The sequence below is a fragment of the Colossoma macropomum genome, unplaced genomic scaffold (assembly GCF_904425465.1).
Source record: "Colossoma macropomum unplaced genomic scaffold, Colossoma_macropomum, whole genome shotgun sequence".
NCBI lineage: Eukaryota > Metazoa > Chordata > Actinopteri > Characiformes > Serrasalmidae > Colossoma > Colossoma macropomum.
Genome location: NW_023494805.1, coordinates 37,918,646 through 37,943,167, shown reverse-complemented (window position 1 = coordinate 37,943,167; position 24,522 = coordinate 37,918,646). Strand labels below are relative to the sequence as shown.

At 39.3% G+C, this 24,522-nt stretch overlaps 1 protein-coding gene across 2 annotated transcripts; it reads left to right on the top strand.

The window, feature by feature from the left end:
- The first annotated feature begins 6,795 nt into the window (after positions 1 to 6,795).
- Positions 6,796 to 22,684, top strand: b3gnt5b (UDP-GlcNAc:betaGal beta-1,3-N-acetylglucosaminyltransferase 5b). Of its 2 annotated transcripts, XM_036596231.1 has the most exons (3): positions 6,796 to 7,008; positions 10,037 to 10,109; positions 21,057 to 22,684. In XM_036596231.1, the coding sequence occupies exon 3, from the start codon at positions 21,164 to 21,166 to the stop codon at positions 22,334 to 22,336; it is 1,173 nt and encodes a 390-aa protein (XP_036452124.1). In that variant the 5' UTR covers positions 6,796 to 7,008; positions 10,037 to 10,109; positions 21,057 to 21,163; the 3' UTR covers positions 22,337 to 22,684. The 2 variants fall into 2 exon arrangements, with proteins under 2 accessions (XP_036452124.1, XP_036452125.1); XM_036596232.1 differs by lacking the exon at positions 10,037 to 10,109.
- Positions 22,685 to 24,522: the final 1,838 nt, after the last annotated feature.

The following is a 24,522-nucleotide window of genomic DNA, read 5'->3' as shown; positions in this document are numbered from 1 at the left end:
TGTGCATTTAAAAAGTGTTTGAGGACACTAAAACTAGTTAGCCGACCTTATCAAGCCAGTGGACCCATATATGTTTGCTATCTGGGGAAGTCTAATAGACGTCCTTTCATACAATGCCAGTAGTGTTAGCTTGTAGTATTGTTTGTATACTGACTGCTAATCAGAAGGGCCTGTCTGCAGACATGCACTCTCAGCCTGACATGCACTGCCAGCCTATTGATGACGTCAGCGCTGCTCTGCCACCACAGTGTTTTTGTCGGTTTTATGAGGAAAAACAGTGAATCACGAACTGCTGGGCAACAAGAGTCACACTGAATGTATATTAATGTTGTCATACTGATAATAAGGTAATTAAATATGGAAATTTTCAATATAAAACCGACCACGACATTAAGACTTGAATGTCCGGTTTATTCACAGAAAAAACAAATAGGCTACTGAAACCCATGAAAGCCAGGCTGAAGACAATCAGAACAGGTTATTAAAACTGTAATAGTGATTAAAATAGAACTCATTAATGATTCTAGGAGGTTGTGACATCATACAGTCAACGTGGTACTGATTACTTCTGCTGTCTTGTCAATGTTGTCACAACCTCCTAGAAAGCTGTCAGACAACGTCATAATTCTGAGGAATGACATTTCAGCGTTGTGCCAATGTAGAGGGCACCAAGCAGGCGACGCTGTGGGCACCAAAACAGGACACTGTCACAATGTAACTGTGTTTGCAGGGCCGTTAGGAATAAAACCAGATGGTTTTGCTTCCTAACAGGAACTGGCTTGATGGTTGCCATTAGAGGCCATTAGGAAAGGATCAAATGCACCTGGAATCAGTCCCAGAATACCCGATTAAACGACCAGAATCCTTTACACTGTGACATCAAACCATCAGGAAAACACAGAAGACCATTAGCCACAACTGAAAACCACCAGGAACCAGCAGACACTTTTAATGGGTTCTATGATGTTTTTCAGCAGGGAGGTACAGTAAATGTAACTCTCTAGACGAGTTATGGACGAAAAGTGGATTAAGTGCTGTCAATAAGCAGCTGCAGCCAGAAGTCACCGTGCTGTCGGGCTGCTTCTGCCATTGTGGCAGAGAGTGCATGTGCACGTGACATCACGGGGGCTGAGAGTGCATCTGGCTGAGAGTGCACGTCTGCAGCCAGACTCTATTGGGGGGCTTAATTCAAGAAATCCAGTGATGATAAAATGTACTTTGGCAGCATGACATTCATTTTTCACACAAATCTGCTTAGAGTTCCTAACATCCCTGCTAAAAACAAACAAACAAACAAAAAACATAGAACCCATTAAGTGTTTCTGTTTGGTTCCTGATAGGTTTCTAACGTGTTTTGGCTTTTTAAATGGGTTGGTAACACAGTGTAAAGTATCCTGATGGTTTAACAGTTGACCAGTGGCTGAGTCTAAATGCATTTGATGGTTTCCTTGTGGGATCTGAAAGTGTTCTACAGGAAACTAGTGGTCTCGACTAAAAACCTTCAGCCAATTCCCTTTAGAAAGCAAAAGCATTAGGCTTCAATCCCAGCGGCTTCTTTTTCAGCAGGGATGGGCATGACTGACACCCCTGCTAGGAAAACCAGCACTGACCAGCATGGATGTACACCAGCTAAACCAGCATGCATTGTGTTTTGGACGCTGATGTGCTAGTCAGCAGAATGTCCACACTGTGTGACCAGCTAAACCAGCACAGAATTCATGTGTCTGTGCTGTCGTTTCACCATGGACATGACTTCTGAGGACTATGGGGCAGAAATGGTCATCACCCCCTTCAAAATCTGCTTTTTTGCGCTACACGGGTTTAGCTAGCAATAGCTATTTTAATTAGCTTTGTAGCCCCATAGTAAAAATGAATATAAAACCCTTTCTGTCAGAGTCCCTGAAAGCAAGAGGACAGTGGGCCACTGATGGCCCACTGATGGCAAAGCTGGCGGCCCATATATATATAGTAAGTTAGTTTAGTAAATAATTTTAATCCAGCACAACATTTTCTATCATTTTATATCAGGCCTAGTCATTATTTTCTTCCTCTCAGTTGGTTGTTATATTTTTCTTATTTTATTTTCCAAAATAAAAGTCTCTATGCATTTCAAATCTATTTGAGGACATTAAAAACTAGTTAGAACTTGTATGCAGTACAGTAATCTGGGTGGTCCGAGGGTGGATCAGCAGTGAGCAGTCCAGCAAACTTTCAGCAGGGGGCTGACCTTATCAAGCCAGCGGACCGATATATGCTTGCTGTCTGGGGTGCTACTAGATGAAATACATTCAGGGTTATATTTGAAGTGAAACGCAGTATAAATTTAAAGTTAATAGGTTAGCGGTGGCTATTTATAAAGCTAGCTAATGTTAGGTGTATTAGTAACATTGCCATGTGCTGGCTAGGCTAGTCTTGCTTACTGTTAACAGGTCAGCATTGTGACTGTCAACACTGAGTGAGCAGGAAACCTCAGCCCTGCCGGAGCCCTGCTATCTGCTAATTTCCATCCACTAACTCTTCATTAATGGTTAGTTTCTGACCACAGAGCCACTTTTGTTTGGATATTTTTGGGTTGTGGACTCATATGCTCGCTATCTGGGTCTTAGCATAGGAAGCATCAACATCAACATGTGAATACCCCAGCAACACCTTTGGTTCTTCTCCACAAGAGATAAGTCACTGTATTGGTGGCCAAACTTGTGATGCGCCTGTTAAGAATGAGCTGATTGTCCTGGACATGAGAGGCAGACCCTGGAATGACCTCAACTGTGTCCTCTAAGTGAAATTACAGCTTTAAAAAACAATGTACATTCTTTTTGCAGCACAATGGATATTCTTCTCTGAAGTGACATGTTTTTCCTTCACACTCGTGGAAAAAATGTGCAAACCAGAAACAGCTGAAATAACACTGGCCTAATACATTGGACCAGTGCCGGTACATAGAAAGTGAATCTAAAGAGCTCTTTATGCAAGATGTGGTAATAAGGGAAGTGAGAGCTTTAGTGAAACTACTACTTTTTTACTTTTGCTATGCTGTACAGTTTCAATGTGGCACTGACTGGATTGAGAGCTTTTGTGTGTGGATGTCAAAGCAGTTTCTCCACTTAGGAATGCCTGCAAAAAAGGGATGTCATGTTTTTTTCTCATTTCCCAAATAACAAGCATTTATCAGCCCACTTATCAAGGTTGATATCCTGCTGACTGTGTGTCACTGCTGGTCCACCCTCGGCCCACCAAGATTAATTTACCACATAAAAAATCGAAGTAGTTTTTAATCTCCTCAAACAGTGCAAACAGTGCCCTTTAAATGTGCACAGACTTTTATTTTGGAAAATGAACTAAGACAGTTATTAGGAACAATTGAGAGGAAAAAGGATGACTAGGCCTTGTATAAAGTAATAATGTTGACAATGTTGTTGCTAAAACTGTGCTAGATTGGTTACAGCTGTATAACTGGCCTTATCTATGATATAACTGTGTATAACTGATGATAAATTAAACAGATAAATGAAGGGAAAATAAGTAAATTTGTTCTGTGAGTGGAAAGTGAGCGATGAAAAGTGTCATTTTGTCTACACTCTGCTTAACCACCAGTTAGCCGCCCAGAAAACGCTGAGCAAAAAGCCAGTGGGCCGCCAGCGTTGCCATCATCTTGCTATCTGGGTTCATCTATAAATAACTGATAATATAACATCATCAGTCCAGTCTCAAAAGCTTGGGCTGGTTTGCTCCTCATCTACTGCGGTTTGAGAGCTTACTGGGTGGGTCGTCATTTTTCCCAGCAGAGTTTTTCATGCATCTTCACTCAACTTTGTGGGTCTGGGTGAGTATGAAATGTAATGATGTTATAACTGGGCATGCCTGAAACCCCTCCTTCGTCCAATCTAACAACCTATAAATTCACATCCTCGCCTTTCGTTCCTGTGACGAAGTGTTCGCCACCCCATCTCCTCCCTGTTCCTCAGTCCTACATCAGTCCTACTACAGCTATGAGGGGGTCTGGCCTTCTAGCTATAGGCAGAACTCCAGCCCAAGTTCTCAGTTCTTCCCCCTCCCTCAATCGGTCATCCGTCATACTACCTCCACCATGTTGACGGCATGGTCTGAACTCACAACCATTGTCTTGTAGATTGTGCCAAACATATTCGTACAAAGATCGAACCATTTTCAGAAATTCTAGGTGCTGATATCTTAAACACATCTGGTCTAAAATGATCACTTTTCATTACACTAGCTGATTTTTTTCAATAAATATGAATAAAGTGAGACTTTCGCTTCTTCTAAACTCATAAAAACATCCTTGGAACCGTTAAAGGAGCGCTCCATCCAAAATTAACAATGCAATCTTTGCTACATCTGTTGTAGCCGAAAGTACCCACCTCCTACAGAGGCGCCATAATAGCCTCTAGGGCGAGATTTTTCATTTTAAAGACTAGGAAAATTCTCGTCTGATGATGTATCTTGAAGGTGGGAGGAGCTTTTGAAAACCACAAGGACTTTTGGATGGACACTGGAGGGCTGTTGGAATGTTTTTCCTCGTAGCTGGATAATGTCGAAGGAAGCTAAGTAGCTAACGTTTCTGCTAGAAGGCCAACTAGCATGTCTGTATTTAGTAGCCTCTACAGCAGTGGCTATGCTAGCAGTAAGGATCGCCAGGGATGCCCAATAGTTGTTTGACGTATTTATATAATGCATGCTGGGTATTGTAGTGAGAGAACACTGATGGATGAAAATGCAAAAAGGATCCAAAACGGCTGTCAAAAATTCTGTCAAACTGACGAGGCTGAGGGTGCAAAGTCTACAGAGTAACATGACAGTTTCAGGCTTTTTAAACGTGGCTCTCGGAAAAGCATTAATGCCCATCAGCTTATTGTGTTTAAAGTAATTCTGAAACTGGGTCATTCTAACCTCGGGTGGAAAATGGTGTCCTACAACTTTGAAGGCATGAAAATGAGAAATGAAAATAAAAAAATAAGCCACAAAAAGTTGAGGACTGGTTATTCTTTGTTTCGTTCCTAAACTGTCCAACAAAAACTGTGATAATTCTTCTTTTTGATTTTTGCTTTTAACGATTTTTACTTGTGCATGAAAAACAAGTCATACCAGTGACTTCACAAATGCAGTTTTGTTTTCATGTAAAACATCAATTTTGATGCTTGTTTATTCAGTTTAAATTGTAGAAATGCATAACAATTACTGTCTTATTGCCTTGTGGTAAAATAATTTAAATATATAAATTAAATGTTATTTTGATAATTAATCCCAAGCAAGATTTTTTGTCAATGGTGTTACAGAAACATAACATAAAAACAAACAAACAAACAAAAAATATTTTATATATTTCCAATATCAAAGGAAGAAAGACTAACTTAACTTGAAGTCCACGGTTAGTAAAATCAGTTTTAAATTCTGACATGCCAAAATATTGACAGCTTAATCTGTCGTAAAAACATTGTCAGTGGTGTCACTCATGAAACTCTAAGTGATTTAAAATTTTAAAACTGAATAAAAACAATGCACCATTTCTACATTTTCTACATACAGTATGCCTTTAAAACTAAAGTGGCAGTGGATTATTTTTTTGAAAAGCTCAGATTTTAGTAATTCAGTCAGTGGTGTTATGATCAGCGGTGTTACGGCTGATGTTACTTTTGTTGTTTAATGTAAACAGGTAACTTGCTTGAATATTTGTGCTCACATCAATGTTTGTAGCCTGTTAGCCACCGTGATGGTGCAATGGCCCAACTATCTTCACTGACATGTAGGAAGTCAGCAACAGGAAAAACATGCATTATAAGTCACTTATAAACTTATATGGTACTGATAACTGATGACAGTGGAAGCTAACTGGCTACCAGAGAATGTTAGTAAAATTAAGAGAAATTCTTTTAATTTTATCTTTATTTCTATTATAATTTGTACACAAATACACAAATTATTATTATATAATACAACATACAACATATTATTATATAATACAACATACAACAACAATATATATATATATATATATATATATATATGTTAACAGAAATGTTTGGTGATATGAAATACCATTTAATTACATTTTTATTGAATTAATAGCATAATATAAAAAATATAATTACATTATACATAATTATATAATTGTTATAATTTCTTCAACATGTTTACTAGCTAGCCAGCTTCCTAGCTAACCCATTTTCATTAACTAATTAAACGGTATTTCTCATCACTACCATGCTGGTTCGATGGACAGTGTTATGAAATACCAGTGAAATACCAGTTTTAGTGATATGAAATACCTTTTTAACATTTTATTAGTTAATATTAATAAAAAACGGGCTAGCTAGTAAGCTAGCTAGCTAGTGAAAATGTTTAACAAATATCATAATGTTAAAAAATAAAAACAACAAAACATTGAAAAGCACAACAATAAACGTCTGATATACGTTGTAGGCACATAAAGTACAATTTAAATGTATTAATTTATTAATAAAAATAAAGTCGGCTAGCTGCTCTGTGTCCTAGCAACGCGGTCAAGTAAGTTAAAGGGGGGCGCGGCGCCCGCGCGCCTCAACAAAAAAAGCTAAAAAGCAACAACAGCAACAAAACGAAGGAAGGAAGACAGAAAGAAAAAGAAAAGAGGGATAAAAAAAAAAAGCGGGATCAGCAGGTTTAGTGTCTGTTTGGTGGCTGTACACACGACCTAAAAGGTGCCAGACTAGGTCGGAAACGTGAACGACAGATTTTTTTCCAACGTCAGCGACACCCACCAACGTTACAGCACCGAGGGAGGGAGGGAGGGAGGGAGAGACTCTGCTCATCAGTTCTCACTCTGCCCAGCCTTGTTCGGAGCTCTGTCGGAGCTAAGTCAACTTTAAACCAACCAGTTTTTAACAGATGAAGATAAAGGCGGGTGCTGAGCTCCACAGACCTGAGGACCACCCTAACATTAGCACATTTTCCCCTCGCCTCAGACGAAGGAGGACGCCGGTCTCTAATGTTAAGTACTACCGCGAGTGAGGGGTGAGTTAACGTCAACTGTTAGGTAGTTCAGTGACATTAATTTCGGGTGTCTGCGGTGTTTTTAAAAGCAGATAAAAGTGAAAACATGTTTTTCGTGTGATTTTTCACATTGGGAAACACAACGAGGTGAAAACCGCTCTTTTATTCGAACTTTTCCAGTTCCACCTTAAAAAGGGCGGCAGTTACGCGTTCTGTACCTGCTGCGCTGCGGGCGGTTGATGTGCCATTTAAGGTGGAACGGAAAATTCGAAGAGCTTTCAGCTTCGTGGAAGAGACAAAATTCGTACACTAATGCTTAATATTTCTACAAAACGTAACCGTTTATCCACATTTTTAGTCTTTTTCTCTGTAATAGGAGATGTGTAACTTTAGTGTTTGGTTTGAGAGTTTGGTGAGGAAAAAGAAGAAAAACGCGGGCTGGATGTTTGGTGAAAGAGGAGCGGTTGAGGCTCAAAATGGCAAAATCTGTCATTTTTTTTCAGTGCTGTGTCTTAAATAACAAGCCATAGTGATGATTTATTGAAATGTAGAAATTGTAGACACTCTGCTAACCACTTCCTTACATATGTAAAGTGTTGGCAGATGGCATGCGATTAGAAAGAAGTGTGTGTGAGTGTGAGTGTGTGTGTGTGTGTGTGTGTGTGTGTGTGTGTGTGTGTGTATGTATGTATGTATGTGTATGTGTGTGTGTGTGTATATATATATATATATATATATATATATATATATATATATATATATGAAATATATAATGTGTGTGTATGTTTGTTCTTTGCATAATTTGAAAATGCCTGTTGCCCTTTACATTTATGGCCAAAAATGACTTTGTAGGAAAAAGTCTGCTTCCATTGACTTACATTAAAAGTAAAGTTTTTTTTTCCTTAGAGATACTAGGTTTTTATCTATCTATCTGTCTATCTATCTATATATATATATATATATATATATATATATATATATATATGTATGTATATATATATATATATATATATATATAATACACCGATCAGGCATAACATTATGACCACCTCCTTGTTTCTACGCTCATTGTCCATTTTATCAGCTCCACTTACTATATAGGTGCACTTTGTAGTTCTACAATTACAGACTGTAGTCCATCTGTCTTTTACCCTGTTCTTCAGTGATCAGGACCCCCATGGACCCTCACAGAGCAGGTACTATTTGGGTGGTGGGTCATTCTCAGCACTGCAGTAACACTGACGTGGTGGTGGTGTGTTAGTGTGTGTTGCGCTGGTGCGAGTGGATCAGAGTTTTTAAACCCCTCAGTGTCACTGCTGGACTGAGAATAGTCCACCAGCCAAAAATATCCAGCCAACAGCATCCTTTGGGCAGCGTCCTGTGACACTGATGAAGGGACTAGAGGATGACCAACACAAACTGTGCAGCAGCAGATGAGGTGTGTGTGTGTGTGTGTGTGTGTGTGTGTGTGTGTGTGTGTGTGTGTGTATATATATATGAATGATTAGAGACTTATTTCTATTTTATCTTGTTCAGTATGTAACCTAAATACAGTTAAAGTTTCAAAAAGTACTATTCAGTTCCTACTCTGTACGGAAACTAAGCTGTGAAAACAGCTCATTTTGTTGGTTTTGTGATGTCACAGAAAACCAACTCATTTACACACATCTTTCTACTCACACCGAAGTTATAAGCAGTGTTTCAGCCTCCTTTTATAATGAGGGAACCAATCAGAACAGAGCTTTGTTACATATGTCCATCTTAAAGGCCCAGGAACCTGTCAGACTCCTAAGGGATAAAGAGAGGTTGGAAATTTATCGTTATTTGGCCTCATTCTCTCCCTGACTTTGTTCTTAAACATGTTCTTGAGAAAGTTCCTAAGAAAGAGTCTACGTCAGATTCGTGACGTGTTCTTAAACTGCGGAGTTGTTCACGCCTTTGTGCTCTTCACTGTGTGTAGATTCTGTTCTTACCTAAGAACAAATTCCAGATGAGAGGACACTGGTAAATGTCAGAATCTTCTCACAAACTGCATAAGTGGGTTTTAAGAAGAAATTTCTTCTTAAGCACGGTTTGTGAATGAGGCCCAAAGAGATTACAACTGGTTTTGGTACGTAAACCCACAGAAACGTCACAACTGGACCTACAGTGCAAGAAGAATGTGGAATATGTGTCCGTTTTGTGGGGCTCAGCATTGTTCCGTGTTATACTGTCTAACTCTGCTGCCTCTGGTCATTCTCATCATTCACTTTCATATCAGTTCTGAGATCTATGTCTTTAAGAAACTGCTGATAAGATTCTTGTGGGTTCCGGTGGAAGAACGTCTCTCACAGCATTTAGTCAGCTGTTCTCAGGAGCTGAGTTGTAAGCAAGTGTAAGTGCTGTAAGCGTCAGTTTGTCGCATTAGTTTTGAGCCCGGGGAAACAGAATTGTTAGCAGCTTTAGCGATGTCAGTGGAGGATGATGCATGAAGGTTCGAATGTAATTGCACCCAAGAGAAGCAAGAAAGGGTCCCGTATAGTACCAAACAATAGTAGAACGCTTTTTAATGCTTTGTTGATCCATTTACAGCAAGTTTTCCATCATAGAGAAGAACCATTTTGCATTCAGATGGTTCGCAGTTCTGTATACAATCATCACCATTTACTAAAGACCCTTTGAATATTTGCTTTTTCCTACACTCTCAGAAATAAAGGTACCAAACTGTCACTGGCGCAGTGCCCCTCTTGTCACTGGGGTGGGACCCTCAAGCGTACATCTCAGTACCTTTAGTCAGGGAACATAACTGTACCATAATCCACTGAAATTATATTTTCTAAGCTGTACTGACTCCACACACCCCGTCTCGTCTCCAGGCTTTTATTTTGTTGTTCTGTTTTAAAACATTCGGTTATGAAAAGGTACAAATACGAACGTTTCAGCTGGATAAACTTATTTAAGGTTCACAATTGGACCCTAAAACCACTGTTGTACCTTTAAGGGAACATTTGCACTGTTTGTACCTTGATGAACGAAAAATGTTCCTGAACAGAACCTTTATTTCTAACAGTGTACCAACTAAAGCTTCAGAGGACCTTGATCGGGTGACCGAGGGAAAGGACAGATGTACCACCAGGAGAAGGGTTGGTGACCACTGAGCTAAGGCATTCGTTTGCACGCTGTATCTTCACATAAGAGTGTGTCAAAGCCTGTTTATAGTACTCTCTCTCACACTTGTTTTTTTTCCTTGCATGTTGAGACCAGTAAGTGTAAGTGTAAGGCAGTTGTCAAGAAATATGATCATGTAGGCCTCAAACGGAGATGACCAGATAGATGACCAGTGATGCTTGGCTGTCCAAACAGAAACATCATATTTTTGAAGTAGTGTTGTAATAGCTTGGCCTTATTTCAGCATCACTTCTAGTGTTCCAACAGGAAATCTAACTGATTTTAACCCATTAATGTTCATTATTTCATGATTATGTTTTAATTTTCATTAGTGCATGTGTTCTTGAGCTCGCCTGAGCATAGTCTCACGGAGCCAGATGTGGTCTCGTAATTGAGAATACACATCTGGAGAACCCCTGTTGAACTTTAGGTGCAAAATTGCAACAAAATCCGCCATTGACAGGGATACGGCCCCCTAAAACACCAACGCCCAGTTCCTCTATTTCTCTTTTAACATTCGCTGTTAACTGTTAACCTGCCAGTTATTTGTGGATGTGATTTAATGTCATTAGGTAAAATTTCCCTACTTAAAACTTGCGTTCTATCAACATTATGGATAATAGACTGTAAGACTACAACAAAAAAATTGCAGCTCTTGCAATTTGAAAATTGCACTCTTTCACATTGCAATTTTGATATAAAAATGATTGATCTTTCAGCCCTACCTGCTGATTTTTAAAGAAATTCCAAATTTGATTGGGAATGGAAGTATGAAAATGGCATGTTATCAAACTAATTCAAATGAGTATTGATAGACGTACTTCTAAGATGTAACCGCACCAAATTTAATCACTTTAGTCCGGTCTGAAAAAATTTCTGTAGCATTTTTTTCCTCATCATACTAAATTTACTCATTGGACATGAATGGATTAAGAAAGTCACTGAGGATTTAATTCTTCTATTACGTTGTGATATAATGCAGATCATTGTTAAGAGACCATAATCAGATCATGTTGCTACAAATTTGGTGATTCCAGCTTCTCTTTTCATGAACAGGATGTTGTAATATGCCATATGTTTGGTTGCAGAAGCGCCTTCTTTTCAGCGTTGCATATTTTTCCTTGCTGTCACTCAGATCAGCAGAGAACTTGTCCCTGCAACAGTTGAGTTGTATTGTTTGGTGACTTTTGGTGAAGGAAGGATCTATGAGGAAAAAACCCTAACTTGCCTCTATCAGGGCATCATGAGGCCATGAGCGTTTGCTTGCTTAACCTGAAAATGATGTCAGGCTTTCTAAACAATTGATGACATGAGTCAAGTGCTTTAAAACGGGATGTGTGAAACTGTACTGTGTAAAAGGCAGAGACCACCCTTCATTTATTTCATTTCCAGATAAAAAAAAGTCATTAAGTACAGGTTATTCATTTTTCAGGCGATATTTCTGAGGAGATTAGATAGAAGACAATCCACTTGCATAAGGAGGAGTTAAAAATAAGTTAAGGAGTTTCTAAAACTGGAGTTAAAAATAGATATAGAGAAAATTGGATTCCTCACAAGCACCTGCAAGACCTTGCAGACCACCAAAACTGTTTCCATCAGATAAACAGCATTTAAAGCTTTTGTCTTTGAGAGTCCAGACCTCAACACTGAATGTGTTTGATTACTTGGATCATGAGAAGCAAGAAATGCAACCAACTTCTAAGGCTGAACTTTGGAGGTGCGGAAATATATGCAGATTTCTTTAAAAAACTGAAAGAGTCCCCGCTCTAAGGCGCGATCCCATTTCTTATTTTTATCTTTCCTACAAAATGGGACCCTCAAATAAAAAGAGCATTACTTCATTAACAGCTACCAGCGCTGCTCTGTAGGCGACGCTGCCAGTCTGCAGTGATAACAGAGGAGGGTAAAGTTCAGCTCCTGACTGCTGGGCTTCAGTTACATTCAGGACATCATGTGCCTTCAAAGAGCGCACTTATTTATTATAAGCCACTTATAATTCTGCAAAGATATGAAGCTGAAGTCAGATATTCGCCAGATTCTTGTTTGAATTTTCCCGTTCCACCTTAAATGGAGCAGCAGGTACATTGTGGCGCTTCAGGCATCGGTACTGCTGAACTATTTAAGGTGGAATGGGTAATTTAGCTAGCTAGCAACCGAGACATCAGCATACTAAGGTTTTTTTTTATGCTTGTTATGAAGAAAAGAACCATAATACATTGAAATGACATTAAACTAAGATAATATAATGGTTATCGTAATTATTAACAGAAAATTCTCACATTTGTGGGTTTCTTTGGTCTCTTGTGCAGCCATCTTGCGGGTTTTTCTCTTTTTTTTGTCATAACACTCTGTTTGGAGTGTGACTCTGAAAAACCTCCATTTGAAGGGCCATCTAGCCCAAACACTTAAGCCTACCCCTCTATCTCAACAAAAATCAGGACACCTACCCCTCGATGTGAGTGCGCAAAACGGAGGGGGAAGGGCTCAGTGGTAGGGGCGAGGGGTGAAATGGGATTGGGCCTAAATACCGAAAAACATATGTTTAGTTGTTCAGTATCAGAAACCATACGAGTAATATCTATGTGATATTAACAGATTCTTATGAATTGAGAAGTGTATGAGGTAAGTGTATTTTAACAAGTTTTGTTATTTTATGTACAATAATAACATTATGTAATACATAGTTTTATTCAATATTTCAATAATTCTGTGAGTGAGAAATGAATAAGTTGATCTTTTAAAATGCGCTGTAATCATCTGTTTACTCTATAATCATCTAGTTACTTCATAACTTGCTCTCAATGTTACACAGCTGTCTGTGTTTTAAAGCTTTCTACAGCTCCGTTCATCAGCAAGACATGTGTAACGTTTAATTAATGTGTTTTCAGCTTTCTGGTGCCCAAATGATTATTTGAAAACTGAACTGGTTTTATAACTATTGCTTTTATACAACAGTTAAATAAATAGAGTAGTTCCTTAACGAGCAGCTTGTTGCTACGTCAGAGTAACGAACTCTCGCTGCACAGTCTGCTGTAAGCCTCGCCTTTTGAACTACGGACTGAGTCATAAAACTGCCGCAATATCAAGTTTAGCTCAGTTTTGTCCATTTTTGCCAGATCACTATTAATGTTGTTTTGTTCCAGCCAGTCTGTAAAGCATCTTACAGCCCATTTAGTTTGGCGAATGGTATTGGGTTCATTTCTGGCTGAGGTCCAGGTGTTTAGCTGTTCTTCTGTCACAGCTGCCGACTGAAAAGCTGCTCAGTGGTGATGACAGTTTGGGAATTTAGTGTGGTCTCATCTTCAGAGTCTGACCAAATCGGCTGTTGGTCAAATGTGATCTTAAAAGTGTCCATTTTCTGTTTGTGGCAAAGTAAGAAGTAAAAACGTTCAAATGGCTTGAGCGCCCCCTACAGCTGTCAGTGTCTCACACCAGCACACCCACACTAACACACCACCACCATGTCAGTGTTACTGCAGTGCTGAGAATGATCCACCACCCAAATAGTACCTGCTCTGTGAGGGTCCATGGGGGTCCTGACCACTCAAGAACAGGGTAAAAGGGGGCTAACAAAGTATGCAGAGAAACAGATGGACTACAGTCTGTAACTGTAGAACTACAAAGTGCACCTATATAGTAAGTGAAGCTGATAAAATGGACAATGAGTGTAGGTCATAAGGAGGTGGTCATAATGTTATGCCTGATCGGTGTATTTTCTACTGTATTTTTATGTATTTTTATTATTAACGTTTGATTTTTTTTTATACTTGCCTGATTTGAGTCATGACACATTATTTGACACATTATCAGTCCCTTTTCCTGTATCAACTCGGCAACATTGTAAATGAGGGTCACCCTCGGTGTTCTCCGAGGTTAAATAAGGGTCGATTGATTATTATTGTTTCAGTATTTTTTATGTTTCTATTTTGTCTGTGCCAAATTATTCAATCTCAGAAAAACTAAATGTTCTGATTCAACAATCATAAAAAAATGTCTTAAAGTATTGTGATATAATATTTTTGCCATATCGCCCACCTCTAATCTTAATGATATGATTGTGCACAACCTTCGAAACATCAGTGGAGTTCACCTTTTACAGGCACTACCAGTCAACCAGCTAAGTCAGCCAATGCATGACAAATACAGAAAGCACTCAGATGGTCAGCCAGGACTCCTAGTTATGTGCCTTTGACGGACTGCCTTGTTTACAGATGTGTTTGGCCGTTGCCTGAGGGATGAGCTCGGTGCTGTTATTTGATACACACACTTGTCTCATGCAACGTTTATGGCGAACAGAAGTTTTAAGTTCAAGTCGCTGCTTGAAATGTTTTGACACGTTGCTCAGTGATGGTTCCACGGAAAAACAAGCTGCTTTGTTTCTGAGTTGTTGTTGTTGTTGTTGTTGTTGTTGTTGTTGTTGTTGACTTTACACTTTGCTCATGTTGGCTTCTTGTGTATTCTCGAGGTTGGTTGCCCAGTGATTTAAAGCATGTAACCTACATGTTCTTCAGTAGTACTTCTATTTCAGAGGAAATATTCTGATGGACAGTTAGGCTAACACTTAGTTAGTACTTAGTTGTCAGTTAGTTGAGTTTGTACTCACCGTCCACTTTGAAACACAGTTTGTCATCCACACCAAGCATGTGGGAAGGTGTTTTAAGTTGGGAGTGCTGAAATTAGTAGCATATCACTGTTGTCAGAATAAAAATTGAAATTTGAGGTTTTGTCGTTTTTCAGTTTTTGACTTAATTTGGAAATACCTGTTGCCCTTTACATTGAATTGTGAATTTCATGAAGAATGGACCAAAAGAAAGTGACTTGGAAAAAAAGTCTGGTTCCATTGACTTACATTAAAAGTAAAGTAGGTTTTTTCCTTCTCCTGTAAAGTTACCATTTTGGAGACTTTTCTCCTGACAGCAGCGATATATATCATACACACACACACATACACTATATGGCCAAAAGTATGTGGACACCTATCCGTCACACCTTCTAAAACGATGGGCATTAATATGGATTTGCTCCTCTTTGTGGCTGTAACAGCCTCCACTCTTCTGGGAAGCTTTCCATGAGATTTTGGAGCGTGTCTGTGGGAATTTGTGTCCATTCAGTCAAAAGAGCATTCGTGAGATTAGGCACTGATGTTGGGCAAGAGGGTCTGGCTCACAATCTGCATTCCAAAGGTGTTCAGTGGGGTTGAGGTCAGGGCTCTGTGCAGGCCACTGGAGTTCCTCCACGCCAAACTCATCAAACCATCCATCTTTATGGAGCTCGCTTTGTGCTCTGGGGCTCAGTCATGCTGGAACAGGAAAGGGTTTCCCCAAACTGCTTCCACAAAGTTGGAAACTTATCGCTGCTTCATAGTTTTTGGCATTGAAAATGCCTGTTATCCTTTACTCTGTTACCCTTTCCTTTTATTGTGTGTAAGTTTCATGATGAATGGACCAAAAGAAACGGCCCAGAATGACTTGGGGCGGGGGGGGGGAGTCTGGCTCCATTGACTTACATTAAAAGTAAAGTAGGTTTTTTTTCTTTCTTCTGTAGTTATCATTTTGGAGATATGAGGTTTTCTTCCGACAGCAGCGATATAACTGTGTAAAATGTCTTTGTGCGCTGTAGCATTACCATCACCCTTCACTGAAACTAAGGGGCCTGAATAACAGCCCAGCTAGACACTTCCATTTCACAATAATAGCACTTAGAGTTGGTCAGGGCAGATTTAGGAACCATATTAAAACAGTTAAAGTTAAAACATCAGATCATTTCTCTACAGTATATAATGCAGATAAATAATATTCATTTAATTTTGTAGATCAGTTTGAGCTCTTATAGCAGACATTCATATCTGTATTATAATGTTTCTTGGATATTTTTTTTTATTGCAGTGTGTCCACATATCTATTTCTCATTGCAGATCCTTTTTTTTTTTTTAAATTAGAAAAATTAATTTGTTTTTGTCTTTCTTTGAACCTCATTAAAATATATATAATACATAAACCAGAACAATAAAATTTTATGTGGCACAAATAGCAGCAAAAACCCCAGTGCAAAATTTGTATTATGTAAAATGTATATTTTAACATTTTGTTTCAAAATACTTCATAACAGTTTATGGATTAATAAAGCATTTTAACATTTGTCTTTAAATAGTATTTAAATATTACTATGTTGTGATAATGAGAATTTGGTCACTTAAGTTAAAAAATGTCACAAAAATGAATTTGAAACCATTTAAATTATTCAAGTTTACTTTTATTTATTCAACCAGGCGTCATTGAGTGTAAATCCAAAAATGACAACAGGACGTTTTATGGCTGGGTGCCAGTGTCTGTCAGGTTTTCTGAGAAGAACTTCTGTATGAGTGCTTCTGTAGTGCAGTTAGGCTACTTAAGTCGATTCGCAGAATTGTTAGTGTTAATTTTAAATACAGTCTTTTAGTGCTTTTATGTCAGTTACAAAATATTGAGAACGTGCTTTCATCTGGTTTTAGTTCTCTAATGTTAGTAAAGGGAGTTTTGTTCTAGGAGTCCCAGACATGGAAGTAAGCAGTTCCCTTTATTGCTCATAAAATGGAATGAAAAGCTACCCATATGCTTATAATTATTTCAGGTTTCTATCTGACATCATTTAGCATTTGAGTTATGTACATACAGTTAATTATTTAATGCAGATTTTTTGATAGGTTAATTAAAACGTTCCTTTACTGCAAATCCCATATGAAGTTCATACAAAGCTGGTGTTATAAGGTTCTATCTGCAGTGTGACTGATGGATGTGGATCATTCAAATTGCATGTTTTACCCACACAAACTCATCCCTTTAGCAAAATTCTCTCTTTTTAATGATAAACAAAAACATGTTTATCAAACGTTTGATTTTTTTTTTTTCAACCCGACTCTGAGCGAAATCTAGTGTAAACTGATCAACGACTCAATCTGAACCGATTCCCACAACAGCCAATGAAAACTGAGAGCATGAAAGAAGAAAATACACAAGTAAACAAAGAAAAACGGTGAAAAGTCTCACATGTGGAGCGAAGCTTTTTAATGAGCACAATCGAGTTTATGTACATTTAAAACGCTAAAAAAATACCTGATCACATTTTTAAATCAGTGAGCCTCAATTCAACATGTTTACCTGCTTAATCAGTCTCAGCCTCACAAAGGAATCATATCTGAAATGTACAAAGGCTTAATGGTAAAAAAAAGGAAGTTCTACAGAATATAGAAAACAAAAATGTGGAAAAGAAAGTAGTATTACCATTTCGAGTGAAATATGGCATAAGATATGTGAATTTTAGTGGAGATGTACTAATTCACGTCTGAAGAGAATTTGGGTGGAATTGTGTTACTCAATTTTTTTTCTATTACTCCAAAGCAGAAACCTGTAGAAAATCAGGGATGTTGGAGGATGTGTGGAGAGCGGGAAGCCAGTCACTGGTGTGTATTTTGGGAATGCTCAGTATTAAGAACAGAGTTGCTTAAAATGAACTGAAAATTTTAGTTTAGAATTACTTTGTCAATTTGACACACTTTTCCAAGGGGTGCTAAATTTTGATGTAACAAGATCGGACAAATATTTATGGGACATTCTATTAATTGCATTGTAACAATGAAGTGGCTGTCTCCTGACCCCCCACAGTGGATGACTGGATACACCTGGTCAATGAAATATATGTAATATGTAAGACAAAATTTGTAAAATTATGGTTAAAATGGGTCAACTATATGAAGTCTGTAAGACCAGAGTTTGTAGAGATACAATTTGAGTGAGGACTCTGCTTTTGTCCTTACAGTTATTGATTTATTTATTTTATTTTATGTATTTTTTTTCCCTTTTATATATTTTTTTTACCCCCAGGCATCTTCTCAGGTTTTAATGTATATAGTTGTTTTCTTTCAAAGAATGTCAAAAAGAGAAAATAATCATTTTTAAAGAATAAAAAGGAGGGAGGGGTATGGGTCACAAGTTGTATGAAAGGTTATATAATTGGAAATTAACACGTATGGAATTGTATGTTGTCATTGCATGCTTTTGAATGTCTCCCCTGGTTTAGTGTGTGATCCCCAATATTTCAGTCGTCCAGAAAAATCTGCAAAAACCAGTCAGATAGTGTGAGATGCCCTGTCTTTTATAATCTGTTCGGACTTTAAAAGTTGTGTAGTGGACCCAAGTAAAAGCTTTGGTCCTCAACATCTCAATCCTGGGTTCAGAAAGAACTTCAAACCTTATCATTCTAAGCCGATGAACAGTGGAATAACTGGGCCAAAACAAAGCAATGTGAGGAACGTTGCGAGGAATTCTAGAGTGATGATCCACTGGTTTTATTCCCGTGCCTGGCGGAAGCTGTGGGTTCTGGGCATCCTTTGTGTTCTCACTGCGTTTGAAAGCTCTGCATCCCCCTCAGCACTTTTTCACCGCCTCTAAGGCCTTAAAGCCCTCCATTATTGGCCACTTTATGGCACGTTTGCTGTGTTGGCTTTTACATTGACACAGGGATCTTTGAAAAAGTACAACCAGGACACTTCATTGACAAAAGCCCCAACAGGGCCGTACGCTAATGTGTGCAGGTTAGATCAGGTGATATTCAAACGTCTGTTTGATAGATAAATATACACAGAGCCATTTCTTCTCAGGATGAAGTTAGGCTGCCAAACTGGAGTGTTGACAGTAGAGCATTGTTTTTGTACAGTCAAATAGATTTACATATGCATATTTGTTCAGTGACAGCTTTACTGTTGTGTACTAAAATACATGGATATCCACAATAGGGGTCACGATTCTGATGAGCAGTGTTGCGTTGCCAGTTTATTGCACCAAAAATGAATGTTCTGTTGCTCAAACTTTATTAGGTATCTACCTTGTTCATGCTGTCAGCTCCACTTACCTTATACACCGACCAGGCATAACATTATGACCACCTCCTTGTTTCTACGCTCATTGTTCATTTTTTCAGCTACACTTGCTATATAGGTGCAGCAGCACTGCTGTGTCTGATCCACTCGTACCAGCACAACACACACTAACACACCAGTGTTACTGCAGTGCTGACCACCCAAATAGTACCTGCTCTGTGAGGGTCCATGGGGGTCCTGACCACTGAAGAACAGGGTAACAAAGTATGCAGAGAAACAGATGGACTACAGTCTGTAGTTGTAGAACTACACAGTGCACCTATATAGTAAGTGGAGCTGATAAAATGGACAATGAGCGTAGAAACAAGGAGGTGGTCATAATGTTATGCCTGATCTGATCGGTGTAGATACACTTTGTAGTTCTGCAGTTACAGATTATAATCCATTTGTTTCTCTGCGTAATTTGTTGCCCTGTTGATCAGTGGTCAGGGCCTTGGCCTTTTTCAATAGTTTTACATTGTTATAATATCAATGGCAACATTAAATTTGGGGGCAAAACAAAAGTTAATAACTTTGTTTACATAACATTTGTGAACTGGTTATCTTGCTTGCTGGTATACTGTGATGTACTGTACAATGAAAGGCTAACTTATAGCAATGACTACCGCAAGCTGCCAAAATATTGTATAATGGGTATTATATAAAATGTTTGTGTTGGTGATGATTTGATGATAATGAGCAGCTGCTTAAGCCATCTACTCCACAGGACCACCACTGAGCGAGTATCATTTGGGTGGCGGATCATTAACAACGCTAGTGACACTGTAACGGTAAAGGGTGTTGTACTGGTGTGTGTGGATCAGACACAGCAGTGCTGCTGCAGTTTTTAAACACTGTTTCCACTCACTGTCCACTCTGTTAGACACTCCTACCTTGTTGGTCCACCTTGTAGATATAAAGTTACAGATTATGGTTCATGTATTGATGGACAGTTTGAGTTAGTCATCCAGTAGTCCATCATCAGTGGTCAGTATCTACCACATGGTGCTGTTTACTTTTTTTTTATTTTTTTTATTTTGTGGTTGGTGGGCTGTTGTCAGTCCAGGAGTGATACTGAGCTGTTTAAATACTCCTGCATTGCTGAGAATGATCCACTACCCAAAAGATACCTGCTCAATGGTGGTCCTGTGGGGGTCCTGACCTGTTGATGAACAGAGTAAAAAGAGCCTAACAAATAATTCAGACAGATGTACTACGATCTGTAATTATAGAATTACAAAGTGCACCTGTTTGGTAAGTGGACCTCACAAAATAGACAGTGAGTGCAAATATAAGGTGGATATACCTGATTAAGTGACCAGTGAGAGTGTGTTGGTACAAAAATCCACAGGATTACTTTCTTGTCAAGACAGTTTTAAGATGTTATTGCTACTTTATGTTAATGTTTATGTTACAAACAGTATGACTTAGTAGGGGTGGATGATAAATTTACATCATAATACTTTAACACAATAAACAATATGCATCAATATTTGATCATTTGGAGGGAGTCGCAACTACTTTTTTCATAATTTCACAATTAAATGGAACTAATTATACTGTTTGTAATCAAATAGCCCCTATTCATTAGAGGCATCAGATGCCCATTTATACAGGTAGATTCACTCGAAAGAGGCCCTGAATATATCTGTTGTAACTCCTGTTAGGATGAAGCAATCAGAACCAAAAAAATACCCAACATGCATTGACATATGTGTAATTGATTGCATTACATGCAATGCTGGAAGTGATCTCCGTTTTCTGCCAGACACATGAAGGGGTACTGGGGTCTGCACCAGGAAGTTACAAATGGAGGTTGAATGTCGTGACAGCTGTCCGGCGCCTACCTCATCGCTCCGACGCAGGGGCATCCTGTTTCATTCAGATTGCTTCGTCCTAGCGAGAGTTATTACAGAATATTCGGGGGGCTCTTTCGAGTGAATCTCCCTCTATTAAATTTAAGTATGCAAGGTATTGAAATCTTGATCAAAAACCCGGTAACTAATATACACGTATATTTCTGTTTCAGATTTGAAATGGTCTCGGCTTTATGATGGAACTCCAACTAGGACACTGTGAGAAGCAATGTCTCTCTATGAAACGTAACCCAGGCCTGTTCTCTGCCACCTCTCGAACATGACTGCAGCTGAAGTTCTCAGAGGGTCCAGGATGTTTGTGAATTTTCGCAGGATCAAAAAACGCCAAATTCAGCAGCTGATGATGACCTGCCTTGCGTTATCAGTGGTCATGTTGTACTGGGAAAGTCTTGACAATAATATAGTGAGTCATATAAAGTCCTACTCCTTACGGCACCTGCTTACCAACTTCGACTTCATCACTGCCAACTTGACAATTAGCCGTGAAGAAGCCCAGAAGTTTAGCAATCACCGTTACCTAATAAACCACGAGCGGAAGTGTGTCGACAAGGATGTCCTGCTCCTGCTGTTTGTCAAGAGTTCACCGCAGAACTTTGAGATGAGGCGGGCCATTCGATCAACGTGGGGCAACGAGGCCTACATTGAGAAGACCTTGGGTGTTACAGTGAAAGTGGTCTTTGCTCTTGGCCTCCCCCCACAGCCCTTGCAGAGGAAGAAGCTGCAAAGGGAGCTGTTCCAGGAAGATGAAAAATACCACGATTTGGTCCAGCAGGACTTTCTCGATACCTTCCACAACCTGACCATCAAGCTGCTCTTGCAGTTGGGCTGGACGCATGCATACTGTCCCCATGCCCGATTCCTCATGTCTGCGGATGATGACATCTTTGTTCACTTGCCCAACCTCATCCACTATTTGCAAGAGGTCGACCGGGCTGGGGTAAAGGACTTCTGGGTCGGGAAGGTACATCAAGGTTCTCCTCCAATTCGTAGCAAGGACAGCAAGTACTATGTGTCTGAAGAGATGTATCCCTGGCTGATGTATCCTGATTACACTCCTGGATCTGGTTATGTCCTCTCCAAAGACGTAGCCTCCAAGGTCTACCAGGCTTCCCTCACCCTGAATGCCTCTCTTTACATTGACGACGTCTTCATGGGCATTTGTGCCAACGCGATAGGGGTTTTGCCCCAGGAGCATGTCTTCTTTTCGGGAGAGGGCAGGGCCCCTTATCACCGCTGCATTTACAAGCAGATGATGACCTCGCATGGGCATGTGAAGGACTTTCATGAACTCTGGAAACATGCGACCGATCCCGAAGTGCAGAAAGTATCCTCGGGACCCTTTGGAAGACTTTACTGCACTCTGGCTAAAATTGCACTGCTTTGTAAACCATTTTTTGCAAATGCTTATCCATGCAAAGCAGCATTCTTGTAGGACACGGGACTTGGTTTAGTATGAAATCACTTGGGGTTCCCCGCCTTGCTATTTTAATACCTTGCCACTTTCTGCTCAGAGAGCAGGAGTCTTTTTTTTTGGTAGTATTTTTATGTGTCACTTGGATTTTTTGGGCCATAAATTACTTTTAAATGTCATCGCTGTCATGACGCATAAGAGCAGTTATGAGTAAGCAATATCCTTGCATTTCACTTTGTCAAATCTATTCAGAAAGTTTTGTTTTCTTACAGATATTGAAGGGTTATTTTTCATGATCATAAGCACTTCTGTTGTGCCTTTTTATTTTTCCAACACCTCGAGAGAAACCAAGGCACACCCTTGAGAGTCTGGAACAGATACAAGGATTATACTCTTGACACCTTGAGCCTTCATAAAGTATATTTGCATAAGGTTCCCAACCCTGGTCTTGCATTACCCCCTGCTCTGCATACTGTAGTAGTTTTTGTGGCTTCCAGCGCAACAAGAAGCCATGAAGGGCTTTTTAATTAGTTGGATCAGTTGTGTTGGAATCAGGGGGTTACTCCAGGACCAGGGTTGGGAACTATTGGTGAATGTTCGTCTACTGTGTTTTTACTCTTATATTAAGCTTCAGCGAGCCACCATTCGGGACTGCAAGTTGGGAGAAGCTAAAACTCTCATAACACTGAGGTGACTGGTTCCACACATAGATGCAGAGGAGGGGGAGCAAGCCGCAAGGACAGTACGTTGGATGTGGGTTTTCCAGAATGCAGGGGCCAGCGCATCGGCAAATCACTCAGTTCCTCAAAACGTCAGCGCTCCTCTGTTTGCTACTGTAATGTGAAGTTCTCTATTTCTACTCGTATGTGTAACTCACTACCTCAGCATCTGCCAAAAAACACAACATAAGAAGAGTTTACTCAAGTGTGACCATTGGTTCAGCGCTGACCTCAAAATCACATCTTGTGATCTGTACATCATATACGTCAAACATTTCTGGGAAGCAGTGGTAAAAAAAAAACTGTGAATGATCAGACCTGCACGACGTTGATGCCTCAAACTTGCCTTAAACACCACAGGTGGTGTTCCCAGCAACAGTTTACATTGCACTGGCACAAGGTTACAAAGGTGTGGCTTTGTGCTCTGAAGACCATATTTGTTCTAGGTTGTATGTAATCAGGGATGATGGTTGAGAGGACATTTGTTTGGTCAACGCTTTTGTGTGAGTTGTCATGGGGTCCATTGAAGACGACTCTAAGTGAAACCTGTTTCATAACCGGGGACCCGTCCCTATCCCCTGCTGAAGGACTACCCTATTTTTAGCAAAAGGATCAAATGTCCTGGCTGCAAGACTTGGACATCAGATCGTGTTGCCCACGTCAGGCCACCCTCTGTGAACAACTGCTGGAAATATCTAGAATCTAATGTTCTGCGTCCGTGTTACGGTCTTTTATGTGACTTGTGTATTTGAGTAATATTGACAATTTTTTTCTATACTGTTAATAAACTGTTTGTTGCTTCTTTATGTGCATACCTTAAATTTTTGGTTTGTGGTTAAAGTGAGAAATGTTGCTGAATACAGAGGAGGGTTGTTGCTTTCTTAAATGTGCCCCCCCCCTCTTAATTTCTTAATTAAAAAAAATAAATAAATAAGACATCTTCATTTCCTTTTGAAAACACGTGGAGATTTTGGAATAAAATTTTTTTAACAGCCTCCTACTTGTCGGAGTTGTCAAGGTGAGCCTGTAAAAATAAATTTCACTAAAATACAACTGGTAAAACAAGCCAAGATGATTTTCCCCCCCGATTGGCTCTTTCCTTCACCAGTACCTCCACTCCTTTGCTCAGAAGTCTTTGGGCATTTGGTTTAATTTACGTTTTCCATCCTCATTAAGCAGATTAAACTGAATAACCAGCTAATGCGAAGTGCTTAATTCAAATTCAGTATGGACCTCACACTGTATGAAGTTAAGCTAGGAAAAGACACACTGATGGGCAATAAAAACTATTCTGATTTTTGAATATTTGCAAATTTTAGCTTTTTTCTTGGAGAAGTGCATTCAAGAAAATTAGGATGATGGTGAGTGAAAGTTTTTTTTGTTTTTTTTTTATTTCTGAGAAACATCCTAAGAAAAAGTCTGCCTCCGATTCGTGACCTGTTCTTAAATTGCAGATTCTGTTCTTTCCGAAGAACAAATCCCTAATAA

Excerpts from the sequence above, each read along its gene's own strand:
- b3gnt5b (XM_036596232.1), top strand. The coding sequence starts at position 21,164 with ATGACTGCAGCTGAAGTTCTCAGAGGGTCCAGGATGTTTGTGAATTTT.